Source organism: Prinia subflava, chromosome 15, assembly GCF_021018805.1.
Source record: "Prinia subflava isolate CZ2003 ecotype Zambia chromosome 15, Cam_Psub_1.2, whole genome shotgun sequence".
In the NCBI taxonomy this organism is placed as follows: Eukaryota; Metazoa; Chordata; class Aves; order Passeriformes; family Cisticolidae; genus Prinia; species Prinia subflava.
In genome coordinates this window covers 9,394,103-9,417,451 of record NC_086261.1, presented here as the reverse complement: position 1 = coordinate 9,417,451, position 23,349 = coordinate 9,394,103, and the positions used below count along the sequence as shown (strand labels likewise).

General features: G+C 37.7%; 1 protein-coding gene across 1 annotated transcript; it reads right to left on the bottom strand.

Moving 5' to 3' along the window:
• Positions 1–572: 572 nt before the first annotated feature.
• Positions 573–23,177, bottom strand: BNC1 (basonuclin zinc finger protein 1). Its single transcript, XM_063412787.1, has 5 exons — positions 21,174–23,177; positions 9,112–9,214; positions 8,717–8,952; positions 5,572–7,493; positions 573–3,549 (listed from the first exon to the last, which is right to left on the bottom strand). The coding sequence occupies exons 1-5, from the start codon at positions 21,180–21,182 to the stop codon at positions 2,868–2,870; spliced, it is 2,952 nt and encodes a 983-aa protein (XP_063268857.1). The 5' UTR covers positions 21,183–23,177; the 3' UTR covers positions 573–2,867.
• Between the last annotated feature and the right edge of the window lie 172 nt (positions 23,178–23,349).

Sequence of the window (23,349 nt, the reverse complement as noted above, 5' to 3'; positions counted from 1 at the left end):
GTGATACGGGCTGCTATAAGCGTCACACGTATTTAAAACTAACAGGAGATGTCAAGGCTTGGTCCAGCCACATTGTGGTCATTAGGAGGAGGGAGCTACACAAAAGCTTCATGAGATACATATGCTGCTCCAGGGGTACTAAGGGTTAGGGGACTAAGCCTATTCTGAGAAATCTCCCATCCTGTCCAGATTTTTGAGAAATAACAAAAAAGCCCCCACCAAACCCTTCCAAAGTATAAAGAATAAAAAGGGCACAAAATAACTTTCAGTGTAGTTCTCAATGATGTGATATTTACCTTCTGCTTAACTGATGGCTTTTAAATGAACCTCTACCATTGCTTACTGCACAAAGAAAAAAAATCAATAAAATATCTGACAACATTTATTACATTACTTCTAATGGCTCATTAAAACAATGACACTTCCTTATTATGGAATAAGTTAGTACCATTGTCAAACCAGTGCTCTCTACAGACTGTGTTCTCAGAAATTGCTGGGTTTTTTTAAATAAAAATAAAGAACAGCAGTATTTTCAAGCAAAAAAGCCTACTTTTCTGAATCAACCAGAGGCATTATTATTAGTTTTTATTAACACATACAAAATTATTAGGGTATACAAATGTGTTTCTTTTTTTTTTGACACAGTGAAAACGAAATAAATGGGCATGACAACATTTGTTTACATCACATTTTGTTTCAAAAAAACAGTTAATGATTAAACAAAGAGGTTTATATTTATATATATATGTATAAAAAAAAAGAGCTTGAAATAGCTGGATAACAAATAATTGATTTATACTATCAAAAGGCTTGGAGCAATTGCGTCTCCTGTGATTGTGCCCTTAGCTTTTAAACTATAACCCCCACTGATAGGAGTTTCTATTAAAAATCCAAAGAAAAAACCAATAAAAAATCTCAACAAAAAAACACCACCCTACTCCCCCCAAAAAACCAAAACACCAATTCCCCCAGAACACAAAACCTCAAAGCAATGGCACAATTTTCTGCACACTAGTATTTTTTCCTGACGGCTTCAAGCACAAATGGATTATTTTAAATATCACATAAACCTACAGTAAATTAAAAAAATAGAAGATTACTTTACACAATGCATGGAAACCATTTCTAGTGAGCATAAACATTTACAACTGTGTCATGTTTTTTCCTTGCATAACCCATACTCACACACAAACCAGTTTTCAAAAGAATTGGTGAAATATTCAGTCCACATTGTTTCTTTTATACAATATGAAATGGTTACAATACCATAGGATTTTTTAGAATAAGTTAAACATCAAGACATATGGCAATAGCATTGTACTATTCTTTCTACATACATTTGAAATCCTGAATTTTAGTCTATTTTTATTCAGTCACAAAAATGAATAAAGACTAAGATCCAGTTATACTGGAAAACTAGACTCGTTCTAGAAACCACAAATACTGTAAGCACTTTGGTATAATATGTACAGATTGTGCTGTCAATGTCATGCTTGCATACTAGAATTGATCAACAGATTCCCACTGGTGGAATAAAGTAAAAAAGGGACTGTAAGACTTGCTTTCTTATTTCTTTTCCTCTTTGCAAGTGATTGAAAGAGGGCACAAGTATACGCATAGCATTTCTATGATGTGACTACAAATTAAATATTAAAGTGTTTTTAAATACAATGCAAGGCCAGTCTTCTTAAGTGCAGAGAACGTAATGCAGAATACTGTTAATTACAGGGGCAACTACAAAGATACGAAACATTTCAACAGATATTGAACAACGTTCTTATAAAAAAAGAGAAGTGAATGAGAATAACCATTCTTCTATTGTTACAGAAATCGACACATTTTATCCCCCACTGTAAGAGAAAGTAAATGCTGCATCATAAAAGGTGTATCTGTCTAATGCATCCATTTTATCTCTTTCTCTCAGAGGCGTAGAATTGCACCCTCAAACTTCTAAGCAGTTTGGATATTTGGCATGGGATTTTTTCCTCTTTTTTTTTTTTTTCCCTTATTTTTAAACTTTTCTCTTCCTGAAAGTAGAACTCAAAAAGTGCATTTTAAATTGAAGGGCTTATTTTCTCTCCTATTTTATGGATGCATTTGCTGTAGTTTAGAAATTTTAGCTTAACCTATTTATTTTTTCTACCACTACAATTTACCAGAATGTCTCAGATTTTTTCAGGCTATTTTGCCAACAAGTTAAGTAGCCCCTTTTGCTCCAAAGCAAATGGTATTAAATTCCACAAAAACCAAAATACTGTAATCTTTACTGAAGTGAAATGCAAACTTAAACAGTGAGGACTGCAGGATTTTCAGAAGATTTGGACTGTATGCAGCTTTCCCAAATTTGTATTTTCTCTTTTAGATTTTGGGATATAGTTAATTACATATATTCTGTTCTACTACTGCAAGTCAGCTTCAGACTAAGAAGAAAGAAATGATAGCCTCCAAATTCTCAGCTCAACCAGAGGAAACTCACCCCAACCATTACTCATTTCTTACACAACACAATAACCCATTTAACATGTAAACATAAGCAATGATGATTCTCATTTGAAGCTCCTACTGTGGCAAGTACTACTTCACAAGTATCAGAAACATTTTAGTTAATGTCTCCATATTTCCACCACTTCTAAGATGTTTTCTGTTCCTTTCAGAAGTTTTAGCTGTTCAACATCAAACCAAACAATTGCACAAAAACTACAGCACCAAGCTTTGCTAACTGAAACTGGAGAGCACACACAGGAGAAAAGAATTTGACTGTGGTTGTTGAGCTAGAAGTCAAATGAGCTTAAATAAAACTAATGTTAACACATTCCTTAATTGAAATGATTAATTCTTAGTAGAAATAAATTAAGATCAGTCTGATCTTACTGTAAGCTAGTTGGTGACCCAGCCAGACTTTTGTGCAGATTGGGGTTTTGACTGTGCCTGTTCCGACTGCGAACAGATGAAAACATTGTGTTGCAACCTGGGACTTTGCATTTGTGGAGCTGGCGGAGATGCACAGTTTTGTAATGAGCCCTGAAAGTTCCTTTATTACTGTATGTTTTTTGACATATATGACAAGTTATTGGCAAACTGGAAGGTAAATTTATGAAGTTTTGATTTGCTTTCTCAATTAAAGTACAGTCTTGGTAGAGTTCATCATTGGGCATTAGGCTGGGTCCTTCACAGCTTTCATCACTATCATCCAAGGGCATGGTGCATATTTCACTTCCTCCATCAGAATCCCAAGAAGAATGAGCACTGCTCTCAGATTTAACGCTGGAAGTAGTGCTTAGATCCAGAACAGCTCCATCATTTAATGGATCGTATCCATAACTCTCAGAACAGGGTTCTGCAATTTTGCTCATTGGAAAAACATAGGTGCCTGTTCTGTTCATCCCTTTGAAGATTACAGAAGTATGTCCAACGTGTTGTTTTAAAGAGACATCTTGGCAGAACTCCTTAGCCATGTCTTTCAAGAGGTATGTTGCATTGAAATGGTTGTTGAATTCCAGTGTATCTTTAGTCAGAAGCTTATGATGAAGATTTAGGTTTGAACTATGTCTAGAAGAACAAAGACAAGCTTAGCAAGAAAGTGTTTCACCTCACTTAACAGCTCTTTCATAATGATCATAAACAAAGAAAAGGAAAATCAGTATTAAGTAGCATGCATGAATTGTATACTTCAGATTTGACCAGCTGCCACACTGGGAGTGCACATGGACAATTTACACATGTGACTGGGTTTCTGAACTTGCTTCCACTGGCATATATCAGATTCTATGCAATAACTCTACAGCAATCAATGTTTCAGATTCTCTCCTGCATTGGGGATAGCAGTCTGCTCTGCTAGATCTAGTGCTAAGCCTAAAAGAGGTGTGAGACAGACTAAACAGAACTGAGATCAGAGACTGGACTGAGGTGGGTAAGAAACAAGATTCTTTCCCAATGGACAAAGCAGGAAAGGATTGACACCTGAGCCTGCAAAAACATTGATGATCTCAAGTACTGTACCCATGTCCAGGATGCAGCTGTACACGTCAGTACAGACCCTTTTCTTGACAGGAGTTTCCTTGAAAAAGGAACACTGAATTATACGCAACTCACAGTTTTCAAATGGGCATCTCTGGGTTCAGTTTAAAATCACCAAAACATACAGAATCACTGCTCCTCATTGAATATCATCAATCAGCTCACTGGGAACTTACAGGTTCTGTCTAGAAGGCTGAGTTTATTTTAATACTGGCAAAACATTTGTCTTTCTCCTTCCCATCATGGTTTAATCAGAACCACGAATTGTTCAAAAAGGCACAGAAATATTTAGCACTTGTAGTCACTCTATGTTAAAGTCTAGAAACTTCTGCAACATTGTTCCAAATATTTTTTTTTTTGTACAAAGCTTGTGAAATGTCTTCCAAGCTCACTTGTCTTTTTTTTAAACACATCTTCCAAAAACACCTATGTTAAAACTTATCTCAACATATTGGTGTGGGAAGGAATTTGTGGCATGTGAATGCAAATCTTACTGCTGGCCTTCTTTCCTGTGGCCCGTATCACAGTTACAGTGGAGAGGAATTCACATCTGGGAAGATGCAGGCAGCAGATGAAGCCCTGCCAGCAGCAGATGAATCTGTGCATCTCAGATGCAGCGGCCAGTCCTCAGAGACCAGCTCATCCTCTCTCTGGATTGCATCAGCTGGCTCCAGCACTCCTAGCAGATTACAGACAATCTAAACCTCGTGTCACTCTGAACTACTATCCAGGCATGCTTCCTGCAGCCAAAAGCTGCTCTAACACTGCTACAGACTTGTAACACTTCGTTGCACTTGAATACGTTTGTTATCACTTCAGATACATTACTGACGGTCAACAATAAAGCTTCAGCTCTTGTTTCTCAGTTTATGTGCATAATAGGCTGAAATAAAATGAATTACAGCAGTACAGTACTGAAATGAACATTAAACTGAATCAAGCTCATGCTTTAGTTGAGAAATGAGTATTTAATCTCACAGAAAAGCACTACTGATGTGGATACACACCAGATAGTGTTAGTTTGACTACCACTGCATAATGTTAATTTTGGGCTGACAAAGACTAATCTAGCTTTTCTTATGGGCTTTTTGTCACCAGCCTGTTCCAAATCCTTGAGTAAAGAAAGGACAAGGGCAAGTGAAGATTTTTTGAATTGACCTCATTGCTTTTTCATTAAAAAACACTGTATACACTAAAATACACATGGAAGTACATATTAAACATGTAAGCCTACACATGCATCTACAGGAAAATTGCTGAATTCATACCCTTATGGCTTTCCTTTTATGTACTAAAGTAGTCTTTCAACTACTGCAATCTTTATCAGTTATGAAATTTTCATGGCTTTATTTAATACCTTGTAGTCTAGTGGAAAGGAAATGTTTCTTTCAATGGATTTTCATTTCAAGAACGTTCTGATAAGTTATCATACCTGTTATATGAGGATACACAGAAAATATTTGCAGGCTCCATTCCTCAAACACTCATTTTAATTTCAAATTAGGCTCCATTGTGATGGTAAAATAAATACAATTTTGTTTATAATTTTCTTACCTGTCTCGACTTCTACGAGAAGGGAAAGCAGCATTACAGCCCTCAACTGTGCAAATATGCATTTCTTTGAGATGTACATTTTTGAAATGCATTTTTACACTGTAAGGGTTTTTAAAAGTCTTCTTACAGATGTCGCAATGAAAGCGGCTTTCTTCCTTCTGAATCCCTAGTGCATGTTGACTGACATGATCCATATCTTTAGAGTCTTCAAAACAAGGAATGGCAGCACCCCTGTTTGACAAAGTGCTGAAAAAGCCCCCGGTCAGCAAGTGGTGTTGCAATTCAGGGCAGTCATTTTTAGGAATCCTGTGCTTTGACTGCTCTTTAATATACATGGGGGGTTCAGTCATTGGTTTTATAACATCACTGTGCTGGTGTTTTGGATCTTCATATATAATCTCATGGGAAACTATTTTTAATGGTTGGTTTTCTTCTGGTTTAACCTCTTTCTCACAGTGTTGCATTTCATTCTCAGAGATCTCCTCGATGTATTTGTTATTTGGCGCAAAGACAGATTCAAAATACTTTGGGCCCTCTACCCCAGAGAGAGATTTCCATGAATTACCTGAATGGGGGTGCTTTTCCACCCTGTCGGTCACCCGCTTCTCTATCTTATGCTCACAGGTCTCAAGCTCTCCATCGCTTACCCCCTGCAGACGTGAATCATCTTCAGAGCTGGCAACATCGCTACTTTCATGGGGTGTCTCAACAGCTTCTTTCTCTATCTTAATGGGCATACTGGACTTACGAGATTTCTTCTTGGGGAGCATGTCAAATGGCAATTCATTGGAAACAAGCTGCTCTGGTATTGAGGAAGAAACAAGAGGCAGAGAAGGAAGAGTACCTGGAGTGTTGGCAAGCTCAGCCGGTGTGACTGGGCTACGGTAAAAAGGAAGAACAGGCTGTACTGTCTTCAGGTTTGGAAAGAGGACACCGTTATGTCCAATACTGGAAAATCCAGCCTGGCCTTTTGAATCTGTACAGGAGCTGGCATAGCTGGAAATAGTTCTGCTATCCGGAGTTAAAATTGCAAATTCTGTCCTTTTACTATCTCCAGGTCCAGCAATGGTCAAACCATTTCTTAGATCTTTATCCCTGTTATTTCTGTTCATTGGCATGTGGAGTCTGGGGTTAGGATTTGCACTATGACGATTTCGACTACGCAGTGAGCTGAACACCATATTGCAGCCCTCAATGGTGCATTTGTGCTTTATCTTCAGATGAACAGCATTGTAATGTATTTTCAAAGTACCTTTGTCATAAAATGTTTTTTCACATGCAGTGCAGAAGACACGCCCTTTCCTTGGCCCAGCATTTTTTTCAACAGATTTCATTCTGTTTTCTGGAGATAGTGCTGTCATTTCAAGCTTGGCTGCTGTATTATGTGAACTGGAATCACTTAAAAGGGCATCATCCTCTGTTTTAGTGACATCTGGACCATTTATGCTCCTCTCATTTTCAACTTGAAATGGTGCAGAACTAGAAGTTAAGAAACTACTTTCAGAAAATGGTATCTGAAGATCTTGTTTGGTTTCGTTGCCATGGTCTTGACCTTGCTCAATCAAATGTCTTTCTGGTGGTGAACCTATCAAAGGTGGAGGCACTGGACTGAAAAACTGAAACGGCAGCATGAAAGCCATATTATTTACAATATTCTCAAAGGGATGAATGTTGGTGGGACTCATTTTGTCCAAGGAAGCCGAAAAATTAGGACTGTGTGGGTTGCAGCTCTCAATGAATGCCCTAATATCCAAATTGGCAGTTGGTGGTGGTATTATGATCGACTGCCCCTCTTTCTCTTGAATTGCCATTAACTCTACAATGGACTTAGTTTCTCCAAAGCGAAGAAACTGCTGCAAAGTAGCCAGTTCTTCTTCAGTGGTCATTATGCTCCAGTGATCTAGCACCTTTCCTGAAGCATCCTAAAGACAAAAATATTTAAATGAGTTAAACATTAGTTAAGACAAACAAAAAACACCTCCCCTCAAATATCTCTTTTTTTTCAGGGACTGGACTTTCTTCTCTAGCAAAAAATGAAAAACATTCCATTTAATGAGATGAATGAAAATTCCGTGATAATTACATCCAAATTTTAACACATGGGTGATATTAATTCTTCCTGAACTGACAGTAATACTTCTCAAAAAACTATTTTTTTCCACAAAAATTAAGACACGTTATTTAAACAACAGATAGTATCCTATAAGCACAGACAGCAGAGATGGAGCAATCAGACCAAGATTTAGCTTCTCATTTAAGTCAAGTATTCTTTCATTGCAAGCTTAATAATCTTCCAAGCAACTAAGATCAGAGAACAAATGAACCTATATTGATCTATTGCCAGTTTTCACAGAGCACAGCTGTAATTACACTAGTGTTGGAGTTCTTTCAAACTCTAGCTATGCCTAACTTTTCCCAATAACTACAATAAATATTTTATCACAGAACATGTATCTGATGGCCTACTGAGATTTTTCACAGTGCATGTAAGAGTTTCTAAGATGATGAAGAACGTAACATTATAAATTTTTCATGTGATAGAGGTTCAAGGTAATTGATTCCATATTTTTAATCCTAACACTAAAAAGCAAGATTATCAAGACCATTAAATATTGATTCATGTCATAATGTAAGATCATAATGTTACTTTACATAAAAGGTAATTTCCACAGCAGCAAGGACTAACATCAGCGTAAGCACATAGGGCCAAATACACTCTAGCTGCAACTCCAGTAAGGTTGGTAGCACTACCAAAGATGAATATTGTCCCTGGTGTTTTAAATAAAGGTAAGTTTATTTCTTGATGTATTATTCTGCTGTATAATAAAAGCAAACTCACTGTTTAAATAATACTGGAACCAATTCTAAAGCCTTTACTTTGATACATGACCAGTAATTTTTGATTTTTATTTTTTGCTTACCTTTCTTGTTAGTTTTGGGCAAGTAGGAAGATTTCAATTAAGTCCCACTAAAGAAGAGAGCAATCACCAGAAATTTGCTCTTTCTTTTATGGCATTAAGCTCGTACAGGTCTATTAGTGCGTTTCAGATGTGCCACACTGTTAACACATTGTGAACCACTGAGAAGATAAAGCTAGAAAACTACTTAACTCTCGTATTTCTATTTTAAAAGCCCCTCTAAATACCTGTAGCACATATCCACGTATGTAATCCTGCAGTGTCCAATCCAGAGCATGGAGAATCTGTATCACCTCTTCCTGCTTCAGAACACTGAAAAGCCGATCGAGCAGAATTTTAAGGCGCACGGGAATGGCTTGGGTTCCGTACAACATGAGGCTACTGATATCAAAGACAACATTGGATTGAACTATTTCTACTTGGCTTGATGGGTAGAGGTTTGGAATCCTTAGTTTGCTCAGGGCTGAAAATAAAAATCACAAGATGTAAATGAACTTGAGTCCCAAGAAAGAAAATGGAATGCAACTAATATTGGGGTGGTGGTTGAGGAGTGACATAAAAAGCATATAATAGTTATGAGGATCCTAAATGGTTTTCTATAGATTGTAAAAACAAATATTACCATGTGCTACCCATCCATGCCGGCACTGGTCACATTGTCGCTGATTTATTTTTCCAGGTTTGAAGCACTGACAACTACAGTTCACGAGAGTGCACCGGATAGCCTGGAGATCAATGGAAAGCATGATAGGTAATATATAAACACTGTTCAGAGTGTGCAGGTTATACATCTACAGTACCCCCATAAAATCCACATGAAGACAGAGTTAACATACCAGCACAGACCTGTCAACGTGCAATGTAAGTAATCCAGGCAAAACCTGAGTTATACAAGGCTACCTCTGCTGGAAGAGTCAAGTCACCAGCAGAAACACTACAGTAATATGGAAGGAGAATATTTAACAATATACATAGCAACACTACTGTGGATTCATTTAGGCAGAAGCACCTTCATAATAACTATTGTTATAAATTATGAATTCATCTAAGCTATGATCCTCATGTATGATCACTTTCTCAGGAAGGTGAAAGACCTTGAAAGACCAGATGAAAGACCCCCTCTCTTGCAGTTTTGCTGGAACTCCATACTGCAATATAGGAAGTTCTAATGAGCAGTGCATCAGCTCTGCACAGATGTCATGCCTTACACACTCGGAATTCATGTGGAATATCTGTATTCTGTCAAAGACACAGGAGTTCACTAATGCTCCTCAGTAACACAGTTCACCAAAAAGTACTCCAACTCTTCAAAGACTAAACAACCGCATTTTGTAAGGGAAATGCTTGAAAGCAAAATAGAGCACACAGAGAGCAACCAGTTACACAGTTCAATTTGTACATTGCTGTACTCTCACCAAGGTCATCTATAATGCAAATCAAATTAGTATTCAGATGTCCCTAATCAATGGGGTGATACAAACTCGCTTCCTGGAATATATGATTTCTCCTGTATGTGCCCAACTGCTGGAGAAGGCAAACAGACAACTTGGAGGTCCTAGTTAAAGCTCCAGAGGGATTTGCTACAGCACAAAGCTTCTCCCTGATTCTGCACTGCTTGGATCTGGCACTGAGAACAGTTCCTGCATAAACAGAATCTTTACTGAGGGTGGGAAAGCAAAGAAATTGATGTGCAGGAAGTATTCACTGGAATAATAAAGAAAAAGAGTTAGATCATGCAGTTGCAAAACGCAGGCATTTTTCTGCTTTTACATTAATGTTCCATCTCCTAAGGTTTTATGCAAAATGGGGACTTTTTACTCCTCAAAATACCCATAGGAAATTAATATAAGATTTGAAGAAAAAAGGAAACATGGCATTCCCACACTGGCACTTCAGAAAACATACAAGAAAGCCTGATTGTCCAAAAACTTATTAAGAAAGATGGATGCAAGAAACATTTAAACTCAAAAGTACATGGCAGAAAGTTAATTTCACTGAGATTTGCAATGGGCATTTCTTTAGACTTGAAGAATCTGGTTGACTCAGGGTAGAAGAGGAGATTGCATACAAAAGGTTACTATAAACAAGCATGTTCATGACATTTGGATGTCTAGTGCTTCACAGTAATGGATTTGGAGTGAGATTCTAAAATCTCAGTATCTGGCTTATCCAGGAGTTACCTTACATGCACATCTCCAAACTGCAGTGACTTGATGCTGAGGTTTGCCTGCATTTGAAGAATTGGAACAAGTGGCAACAGGGCTCTTGAAATCTCTGAATCACTTTGCCTTTAATCTTTTAAAGGAGCCATTGCAAAATCCTGTGTTCTTGAGAAAAGCTCTGTGCTCCCCATAAAGTCATAAAATACACATCAATAACCTACGCAGTGTCAATTGCTTCATTTTAATGGAGGATATATTTTCACTTAGATGCTAAAATACTTCCATCTAACAATAAAAAGCCATAAATTTCTTATGGAAAGGTTAGGGGAAGAAAAGGTGTAGTTGACTGCGGATTCATTTCTACCACAAGACATCAAACAATAATGCAGTTTGAGTCTTCTGCCTCTCTGCATACATAATATTCTGTGACTTGCCTGGACTGAAGCCCTTCCACAGGCAACCCTGCTAGGTTCAGTAAGGTACAGTACATTCCGTAAATGCATCTTTTACATTCCCTTCAGACAAAATTACAAAAGAGTACTTCCTTTTTCTGCAAGAAGTAACAGAAATCTGCACAATGAAAAAAGCTGTCATGATGATAAGTTAATTGAGATTTCAACATTTTTTTCATTCCTTTTCCTTTGCACATGTTCCACAAACCACTAACCTTTAAAACTATTTTTTCTATTTAATTTGTGTACTTGACAAGAAAGATACACCACACCAAATTTTGCTTTTCATAGCTTGCTGTAAGAGCTTTCTTCTATACGGTTCATGTGTTTATTTTGCTTTCCTGTCTATGTGTAGAAGGCTGCACATGCCAAACCAGGAACAAGTAAAAGGAGGGCATTTTGTTTTACATATATGAAAGCAGCTGCTACAAAGGGAATAGAGTTTCCCCTCTATTCTAAATATTGAACTGAACCTCTCTCAAGTCACATTATTGCTTCTGGAAACTAGAAGGAGTTAGCTTGCATCCTGCTAACATATCAAAGGTGCACCCTTGAATCAGAGATCTGTTGCTGACTTAAAAAATGACTTGAAAGAATCCCTAAGAAGAAACAACCGATTTTTCAGGTTTTTAGCGTTTCACTTCATTTGTGCTTGTCACAGTCTGTGTCTCCTAAAGCTTTTCTAGCAACACGTATAATACAATACATATCATATAGTCATAGAGTATATATAACAGAGAAAAATAAACTTCTGAAATAATCAGTGAATCACAATTTTAAATTGTCACAGTTCAACTTAAAAGGGTATTTGTAAAAGACGCATTTTGATTATCTCTCAAATTAACAGACTTTATTGAAAAGAAATTTAGCAAAACTTCATGAAAATAATACCCATGTCTTTTGCCCGTTAATCCTACTAGCTTTAATACACCTATTCTAAGGTACTGTAATTATATCAAGTCTTTTAATAAGCTTTATTTTTCCCAACAAGTAGAATGTACACACAATTTCATTCTGCAGAACAAAGGAATAACTTTCAGTATTGCATAGATGCAAAGCTTGAAAATTATAATTAAAGGATTGGAAATGTAGAAGGAAATTAGAGTGGAAATTTTTTAAAGTACAATCCTTTCATTTACATCATTATTTAATTTCATTTTCTAGAAACAGAAGGCAGATGGTCTAAAAAACTAAATCTTATACTATCATCAAAGATCTTTATATTGCTTTCCAGTCACTCTCTCCTTCACAAATGGATCTTTCCTAAGCCATTATCATCCTCACTTTCTTAATTCTTTTAGAAAACAGAGTTGAAAAGACTGATCAAAATGTTCTGTGGATTTACCAGCATGACCGTGGGAATCTGAATGCTGAACTTTAAATAAAAATGATCCCTCATTACAAGACAGACATTAACCATTAAACTGGTCACTGAAAAACATCTAACTACTAATCACTGAATCTTAACATCTGCTGCCTGAAAGTCATGCTTGCTCACATCCTTTTTTTTGCCAGATATTGATGTGGCTTCAATTATGCTTCAAAAGTTACTGAATGTTTCTTTGCAACCCACTCACAGGCCTCACAGCTAAGGAAAAGCCCAGGCTAATGGGACATACTCATGCTGATTCTGGATATACAATCAGGCTTCATTTCACCAGGAGGTTTGAGAAAATCTCCTGGGACCTATGCTCACTTGCAACATACAACAGGTTTTAAAAAAAAGCAGCAAGACAAGAAGGGCACTATAAGTGTATCCAATCTCATTCAGTGTTAAGTGGGTTCTGGTTTGACAGCACTTTGGCTTGGGAAATAAATTAAGAAGCAAGGAAATACTAAAGACCTTGTCAGGACTGAGCTGGAGATCTCTGCTCATGCTGGAGAGCTGCTCTGGGTCTCTGCACGCAGCGAGGGCTGCAAGTGCAGACACCAGTAACATGGAGGAGCAAGTCCCAGATCACCCTGGTGCTATTTAACAACCAAAATGCACAGCTCAGCACCTTCACTTCTGGCCCCTTCTGGTATTTAAGAAAAACCCTTGCCTTTTTTGCACAAAGTTTCTCCCTGCTTTAAAAACTGCTGGTTTTTTTTCAAGCTACTGCCATCATATGAAGAGCTTGAGAGCTTTCCTGTTCTGTTGTGAGGGTTACCGACAAAATGGTGTCATTGGTTACATGAATATATTTTGCAGGCAGTACTTAGAAATTTCTATCAGTTTAAAATGCAAGTTTGAAGAAAGAATAGAAGTTATATGAAACAAATACACGAGAGAAACTTTTATTAGATGAGCTATAGCAGATATTGCTTTCACCATATCATCATCAGTGGTAATCCCACTGAATATATGTAACACACCATGGTACATCTCCAGTGAGTACTAATCCTATAGGAAAGAAATGGGACATATCCCATATTTGAAGAATAAACCCATAGTGGCTCCACAGCAACGACACTTGTGGAGGAAGAGGCATGATTTATAGTGGGGGAAGAAATAAAATTAAACATGGGACATATGTCTGGTTATTTTGAAGTATTTTCTTGCTTGCTGCTTGTAAAATATTTGCAAGGGAAGTAAAGGGATAGAAACCTTTACCATCACTTAAATTAAAAGTACAGCCACGGCTAAGTCAAAGGCCAAATCCAAATCTGTGTGCACCTTTCACAGAGAGCAGAAACTATAAATGAGTGTGAAGTTGTCCTTCTGGTCTATTTTATTTCTTTCTTGTATTTATTATAATCCACCAGGTTTCTTGTGCTTGCAGAGTTAAAGTAAGTTCCTTTTTCCTCACTGAGTTACATTTCATTACTTCTGTGTTTGAATCCTTTGCACAGCCATTGAAAGCAGAGACAAATCAAAAACCCCACATCATAAGCATCTCTCTCAGTGCCATCCTTTTCTACATGATACAATGAGCAAAGCTTTGCTTTGTCCATTGTTTGTCAGGCAACTTTTGCCACTTTCCCTTGGGATATATTCTGCTGATAAATAGCACTCTCTGTCAGTTTTGTCATGATTAAAAAAAAAAATCTTAATTTACATTTTGTTCACCTTGCTTTCACTGTATCACAATCCAGCGTACCCACATCAGACTAGTATCTTGAGTTTTACCCATCCCACATGTATCTGTATCCCCACTGTCCACTCTATAGTGCATATTTAGCCCCTGGGTCTGTTCTTCCTGAAGACTGACTTCAATTTTTGATACACTGTGAAGCTCTCTGTAGTTTACTGGAACTAAAATAAATGTCAGCTTGTTCCACAATCCCCAAATGTGATGGGCTGCTCTGGGTGGTGTAAGTACTTGTTGAAGACATAGCCCAACAACTGGGCATGAAATGCATGTTGGTACTAAATCTGTTATATTAAGAACCTTGTACCTCCAATTGTCCCTTGAAAGTTTCTATGTACTCCCAGCTTAGTAAGACTGAATCCCATCTGCCTGTGGAGACCATTAGCAGGGCCCCTGCAGCATCTTCAAGGAAAGGCTCTGGGCCATTTCCTTCTTCCTGACATGCTCACTTCAAAGAGGCAACAAGATGCCTGGAGGATGGACAGAATTTGGAAGCCCTTTGCTGCCTGGAAGTGGAGCTGGGAAGTCACACAGGGAATGGGAGAAGGGAGGAACAGTGCACTGCAGTGCACTGATGTGCACAGGTCTGACAGCGAGGGCCCACGGAGAGTTTCTCTGCACAAAGACCTCGCCCATGCTACACCTTGCACATGTTCAGCTCAGCACTGAGGTGGTTCCTTCTGTCACATGTTGAAGGCCCTGGAAATATCCCCACCACCACAGCACAAAACACAGCCTGCCTTTCACAGTCTGAGCCCCCAAGACAAAGGGATTTCCACTCAAGTACATTTCCACCTACTCTACTACACTTGGTTGCTGCAAGTTCTATTATTTCTATACTAAAACTTAGAAATATTTAAAATAGATACACAAGATTATTAAAATATGAAAAATGTCTTTATAAGATTTCTAATTATATTAGGCTGAATGCACATATTATTTGCACAGTCTTATATCGAAAAACCTGCTTCTTACAAAGTAACAGCTGCTATTAATAGTTATTTAATAAACATAAGTAACAACAAACAACTTTCCTAAAAAGCAAACCAGCTTTGCAGCTTGTTGTATCCAGAAAACATATCTGGTATCTTTTGTATTTTGAGTTCTTAATTAAGTAAAGTTGCACACACATGTAACAGAGTAAACAGCTGACCAAACAGCTCCAACCTTCTCCATTCAGACACATTAAAAATGCTGGCCTGAGATGATTCGTATGACAAATTTCTTATTAGTAAAATAATTTAACAAAATTATTGTCCCCTGCTTAAGAGACCGATTAGGAGACAGATGGGAAAGGTGGAGGTGGGCCACGATTTGCTTTTTACATGCTACTAAACACAAAGTTACGCTCACAGCTCAGTTCCTAAACTGACAATGGCTCGGTAATCTGGCTGGTTTTCATTCACACCAACCATCTACTCCTACCAAATTTAGGAGGTGCAAGAACCTTTGAAGAGTCCAGACAAAAAGCTTTTGTTTCAGAGGCCAACCAGGGATTTAGAAATTGAACTTAACACCTATTCTACTGAAAATTTTGGCTGGTGCAGCTACCACTCAACTCCCACTTACCCCGTTCTGTGGGAGAATTATGTTATGATTTTTCTTCTAGAAGTACATAAAGGCCACGAGTTGAATACATTTTCTAGATAAGCTGATGGAATACAACCCATTAATTATCTGGATCCTTATGTATATATCCATACTGTTTATTTGGGGTCAGATACCAAAACCTGACCTCCTTTTAAACATCCACAGCCTAAGAATACACATAATCAGGATATTTAAAACGCAGAGCCTGCAGCAAGTTGCGTTACCCCATTACCCTCTCCCACAGTGGGGCTGAACAAAACTAATTTTGGCCTAGAATGTGACTAAATCTCTCTCTTGTGCGGGCAACTGAACACCTTCAGTTGAGAATTCTCCTTATAAAAATCGACTAAAACGTCCTCAAAAACAGACAAAAACATAAGGAGAGTGAATATGCCCAGTAAGATAGAAGTGAAATTAGGTAATGCCTTCACAGGATGGCACCACTCCGTCAAATCAACCTTTCTTGTGGATTTAAAAGACAGTCTCCATGTTAGCACTTCACTGAAAAGTTTTTCTGGGTGAGAAGAGTTCTAGGGGTGAGGAGCTGAGAGAAGAGACTGAGCTAATTGCAGCCTCACAATCAGAGCCAGTTTGGGCCCCATGGCAGCTCTGGGGAGAGGAGCTCGGGGCAGTCTCGGGCACTGCAGCGGGTGAAGGAAGCACAAGGAGCTATTTCTGAGAAAGGCAGCCACGCTACAAGGCCAAACTTTAATCACAGCATAACTTGTGGGATGAAAATCACTCCTCATGCATGTCACTTACCCTACAGGGCCCCTCAGGGCAACTCTTGTTAATGGCACTGTCAAAATAATTATAAAGAGAGAAGAATGTGTGTGTGTATGTGTGAGTGTGTGTGAGTGTGAGCACACACTCGAGTGCTGCTCTAAACAAAAAGCACTGGACAGTAAAACTTCATTTTGCCATTCAGCAGCGTGGCTGTCGATAGACTGGCTTATGCTGCAATTAATCTCACTTGTTAACAACAGGTAAGTGCTGACAGACAGCTCGGTCCACCTCAGGGACAAAGGCACAGCCTCTTTTACGGTTTGGTTTGGAAATGAAAACAAGAAATACAAATTGAGGAAGGAAAAACATCACATTATCATTATCTTAGAGCTGTTATTTACTTTTGATTCTGAAACAGACTGCGATGCTACAGTTCCCACAGCATAACTGCCCTAGCCTGCATAGGTCAGAAACATTTTGCTGGTATTAAGCAGTGCATTTATCACAAGATATTAAAGAAATGTCCCTTTTTAATAAGGAAAAATACAGGAATACAGGAAAAATAATTCTTATTAGTGCATTTCAAAAATGAGTGACATATTGCTGCATATTAATGAGAAAAACTGGTCAGACTTTAGGTGTAAAATAAGTCACTGGACAGAAATGGTGTGAAATTTTATGTGATAAAGTACTAGATGCTACTTAATCTAACAAATAAATTGTTACATACTACTTATCCATACTGATATGCTAAGCATGCTACACTAAATGCTGAAGCTACAGATCTATCCATGAACTGCAGTTGAATTAAATATTTAACTCCAAGCCCAATGCTAGCAAGAAATAAGTTTTATAATCACAAATGCACAAGTATCAGAGAAAGGAGGAATATTAGAATATATCAATTGCACGGCCTTTAAAATATGTCTTTAACTCTTTACCTATTTTATATAATAGTGCATGTGTGCAATGTGGATGAGATAATGTTTTAAAGACAATCCTAAATTTTTCAGCTCCTCGCACCGCTGCTTAAGTCTCAAAGCCATAAAATATACATGCTTAAAATCTCTTCCTTTTTTTCTGTTACGGAGTGAAGACATGGATTGAAGAATAAAAGTGAAATAACAGCTCTTTGAAATATTTAGTGTTACACAATTGCATTTAATGCAATTTCATAAGTTTTAAACCCAAACACTATTTGTACATATGCACACGATACTATCTATGGTGCTACAGTTATGCAATATTTTATGCAACAGTGTAGCTCCATTGGTAATTTCACAATTTAAAATCCAGTATTCTTTTTTACTGAACACAGGTAAGGAAATTTTCACCTGGCATTCAGACATCAGCTCCTCTCACACGAAAAAATACCTATTTCTCACTGATGATCTATATTTGAAATTTGAAGTAAAAAAGTAGCATTTTTCTTTTTTTCTATTTTTTTTCCTCTTTGTTTAAATTCTATAATGGTTTTAAAGTGTGGAATGAAATATCGTTCTTCATACTAAAATAACTGAAGTCATTTTCCTCATTCTGCCAATATTTTTTAATATATTCAAAAATACTGAATACTGAAATTTCAATCTCTAGGATTTTTTTAATTTGAGCAACAAAATAATAAGAAATAAAAACTAAAAAGAAGACAAGCAATGACACTTGCTGTAAAACTTCAACTGTAGCATCTGCTAGGACAAAACCTGCTGGCTTCCAGCACACAGGAACTGTGAGAGCTCCTATACCACTGAAGCCAGAAAGGACAGAAGATGACCCAGAGGGCAAAACCAATTTTTCTTCCTTACTTTTGGTAGATATTTTACAGAATAATGAATTCAAGATCCATACCTAAACTCAAATCTGCATGAAAAATGTTTACTAAATGCCAAATCATCCCAAAATGCTTTTAGAACACGTATCCGTAACAAAAGCTGTAATCTAAAATAAAACAAGAACTTTTCTGTTTTTTATTTAGCATCATTGTAATGAAGTCTTTATTACTGCAAACCAAATAATTCACTGGCTTGTTGGATTGGAAATGGAATGACATGCTCAATGTGTAGGAACAGATCTTTTAACAGTATCACGAACAGACACAGGAGCTAGAAGTCAAGACATTTGGTATCAAAAGACCAAACCTCACCGCAGCCTCAGCAGGCAGAAGTTCAAGTAAAAGCCCATGAAGTGACCCAATATTTGTAATATTTTTTCCTATTTCTGTGAAGATTCAGCTCTCCCAAATGTTTGGATATGTTTGCAGATACCATTACTCTTAGGGTTCTGAATAGGTTGTTGATGGTTCAGTAGTTCAAAGAATAATCAGAATAACTACTTCTAAGAAATCAATCAAGCAAAAATCCATATATATACTAAGTATATCAAAAATGTATTTTCCGTAAGATTATTTTTTATGCGTTCACTTATTGTTAAAAGCCTGATTAAGTCGCAAACTGCTCAAAATTCTAGTGCTTAATTCAAACAGAATTGCACAATTATACTGATTATTAAAAAACCCCACTATCAGCACTATACACATAATGCTAAATAATCTAGTGATACGTTCTCCAAAAGTCCGTATTTTTCCCTTTTCTGTAAAAGGAGCAATTAGAAAGGTATTCTTCAGCGTATATTGTAATCACTAGAACAAAGCAAACCTACACGCACTGTTGTTAGTAGTTAAAATAATGGTGGACCCATTTTGCCCCATGACCTGGAGTGGAGTGAGGCTCCCCCACCTCCCAATCCTCCAGCACTGAGAGCTGAGCCACAATTCCACTGTTTTAAAACCAAAGGACAGAAACAGAGACTCTTGTCTAACACAACACTTGCATATCTTACAACAAACTGAACTTATTTTCCAAAAGGATGTTAAAAATAGAAGCACATGATCTTTTCCCACCTAGAATTGTATCCTTAAAATTAAAGACTATTAGCTGGCATCCCTTTTAACCGTCAAACTCAGACAGTGGCAGTTCTATAGCCACAAAGAGAAGCAGTAAATGAGAAGAACATGTTACTACACTGCATTTGAGAAAGTTTGGCTCCAAGCTATGCACTGATTAATATCAGATCTCCTTCTTTACTTGCCTCTTGACAATCTTGTCACATCTGGCTGACAAATCCTTACAAGCTTATCCAAACCAAGGCAGCCCAGATCATGCTCCGGGAGTAGCTGGAAGGAAGCGGCAACACCAGCCATGTGTACTGATGTGCCATCATGAAACTAATGAAGCTGACTTCACTTGCAGACTGCAGGAACACGAAGAAACACAACATGCCCCAAGGTTTTGCAACATAACGCAGAGTTAGCTCACCAAAAGATAAGACAAACAATCAGCTCCCGAGGTTCAAGAAGCCAAGTAGTTACATGAATTACAAAAATTTATATGGAATTGCTTGAACAACAATCTCAACTAAATAAGCACAATAAAATCCAACTTCAGATCAGATGTGAAAATTGACTGTTAAATGCCTTTCAAACAATGGTTTGTTTTAAATTAAAACAAAACTAGTCTATTTTATTTTCTCTCTCCCACATCCCCAAAATACCAGAATGTTGCCTGGCTCCCAGGTTATTCAAACTGAAAAATATCTAAAAAGAAAAGAAAAAAAAGAAAAAAAAAGAAAAGATAAAGGAAAAAAATAATGTCACTTTTTATCCGTAGGATTTTACAGAAGGATAAACTACAGCCTGTGTATATCAGTAGTCCTCCCCTGGGCTGCTGATCTGCCCTCTCCTCATTTTTAAACCAAGAATTCGTTACACAGAGGACTGGAAGTATTTGACCAATTAATAAACCAGAAAGTAAAATGCTGTATCTTAAACACATCTAACAAAACCTCATTATGTATGAGCTGACAATTAAACCACGTTTATTTTTCTATGGGATGAAAAAAATCCAAATAAATAAGTTAAATGCATCACAATACTAGACAGTTAATTAGCACAATATATTTAAAAACCCAGACCCCCCCTACACACACACTTAAACCCACCCACCTCTGCCCCCCCATGCCCCCTCCCCCCCCCCTTACAAACAGATTAATCCTAAGAAAAGAATTGCTGGCCTTATTTTCTGGGTGCTAAATAGCAAAAAATAAATTGTATATAAAGTGTATACATTACACTCCACTTTAGTGGTAATTTCCAAAGAACTTCGTAGTGAAATCACATTGTTGTCTGTTCTCTAGTGCATTTATACATTATGATAATGATAATGTATCTGGTTAAAGCACTTGACTCAAAACACATCTGAGTCACAAATCACAGATTTTACTGCTATTAATGTATATCGAGGACTTGTACAATTAAACATTGTCAAGTATTTATGATTTACATGCTCATACTTCAATTGGAAAACAATCACACTAGTGATGGCTCTGTTTACTATAATCAGCCTGCAATTCTGCATTACTTACTGTAGAACAGGAAAGTCACACAGTTGTTTACAGTGCACAGCAGAAAGAAAAAACAGATTTTTTACAGAAACTAGTTTTCTACTTTTACAGTATCTTTTCATAATTAAGAAATGGAGAGCACAGCTCCCTACAGCTCTCATCTCCATTGTTCATTACCCAAAACAATACCATTGCAACATTTTTTATATCTCCACAGTGCATAGCCACAAGTAAAAGTTGCACAGTAAAAACATACATTCACATAGAACTGCAAAGAACTTTCCTTACCTCAGACATTCTTACTGTGCTTATGTTTCCAGAGCTATAAAACAGTTTCCCATTCCCTCAGTGAGTTGTACAAAGAAGTACTGGAAACACTCCTGCCTGTACAAGTACTAAGGCAGAAGAACCATCACACGCCTCTTTACTCTTGTCTGACTCTGAGCACCTCAAGGTCTGATGTATGCTCAGGCTGTGCACAGGGGAGTGAAATAAGATCCTCCCCCTTGGTGTTCTCCAGACCTACAGTACGAAGTTGTGTCTGCCTCTCACCTCTGCAGCCAGCTCTCACCTCGCTGCCCCGGAGTGCTGTGCTCCAGCGCGCTCCTCCAGTCGCAGGGCAGTCCCCTCACAGCTGGCTTGAAGAGGGCATGACACTCATCTTTCACAGAGATTTGATCAAAAGGAGTCACGGAGGCTTGAGGCGCTCCTAATGCAGTGCGAGGAGATTCTACCTCTGCTCTGGCAGCCTAAGTAATGCATTAAATCAATGCAGCTGACCTAGGGCCTATTACAAATTTTTTTTCTTCTTCTCAGAGTGTACAACTATCTGCAAATAAGCTATGAGGTACTTAAGAGTAAAAATTACTTATTTTTAGCGTCGGTGTTGTTTTTCAAATTGCAGCTGCTGCAGGTTTGTTTTTTTTTTTTTTTTCTTTTTAAACATTTGCAGGTCTCAAAGGTTCAGTGAATGGGGTGTGTATTTTTTAAAGTTAAAACATTTCCCCTTATCAACTGAGTTTTGAGTTAGGGCTGAATTTTATTCCTTTTTATGAAGTTGAAGCTTCCTATTAACAGCAGTACAGGTCATAAAGACAGGAGAAGAATTACTTTCTAGTAATTGGGCCAAAATCTGGTTTTAGTTATTCAGGTGTTGGATTGCATTCACGAGCTAGAGCAGGATTTTTGTCATAGTCCTTTCTCACCTATTTAAAAAACCAAAACAACCCCTCAGGACAAAACACCTCTCCTCTCCTTTTTACTCCTGTAGATAATTTCTTTGCACTCTCCTAACTCAGGAATATACTGTAGTAAACCAGAGAGAGACGTGAGCAAGTTGCAGTGAACTCGGAGGGAATCCCTGTAGGAACATACCAGGACAGTATCTGACGATGTTGATGAATACCTGTAATCCCATAGGAAAGGCAGCAGGAAATAAGATGGCTGCAGGGAGAAGACAGCTAACATATTATTATTGTTGGTTTATTAGTTGTCTTCTACTAATCCTGTTTACTATTCACTAGATAAATGTGTAAGGCTTAAGGAGAACCTAATTCACATTTAGCTGGAGTATAGTTAATGTTAAGTGCATGGCAATAATTGGAATCAGACCAGGATAAAGCCAACATGATCCCAGAATCTGGTCCTACAGAGCATGACAGGAAGCATATGCTTTCCTAAATCCTTAGGTTTCGCCACTCTATACCTTATTTCTCCTGCCAAACTATTGAACAAGATGGAAAAACAGAGAGGGGGATGTAGTTTCCTAGAATGGTCTGCCAGATCCTCTGGCAAACAGCACTCAAGTGTGGCAAGAATCAGCCACCAGGGGTGACTTGGTCCATTTCCCAAAACAGCACCACGTGGAGGCTCCAGTGCCACCTCTGGGCCCTGCAAGATGCCCCAGGCACTTCTCTCTTGGGGACACAGGACAGGACACATGAATTAATTCTGGCCTTGTAAACTGTGGGAAAAAGTGCCCAAGAAGTCACAGCCAAAAACATGTTACTTGAACTGATTCTTAACAGCAGTGTTTTAAAAGCATCTGATCTGTGACGGGTACAAAACCTACCTGCTCTCAAGATGTTAACTCAAAGCCAAAGGCACACCTTGTTACTAAAATTGTATCTCCTTCTTAATGAAATAAGAACTGATGTTAACTAAAAAGGACTCAACATGATTGAGAATTCTGCAACAAAGGTGAGAAGAGTAGCTTAAGATTACATAAACTGCCAGAAGCTCTGAATTGACTTCAAAATGATAAGTGACTAAAACTTAGATGTGTGGAGAGATGCTCTCCCCTCTAGCGAATTCCCAGGAAAAACCTATTTACTAGCTATCTGCCATTTGCCTGGAAGATGATACTTCTTATTAAATGGTCTAACTATCCATAGCAAACAATTAAGGACCAATTTACTGTTTTCTTAATTAATGATCTACTAACAGTCTTCTGTTTTAAGCATTG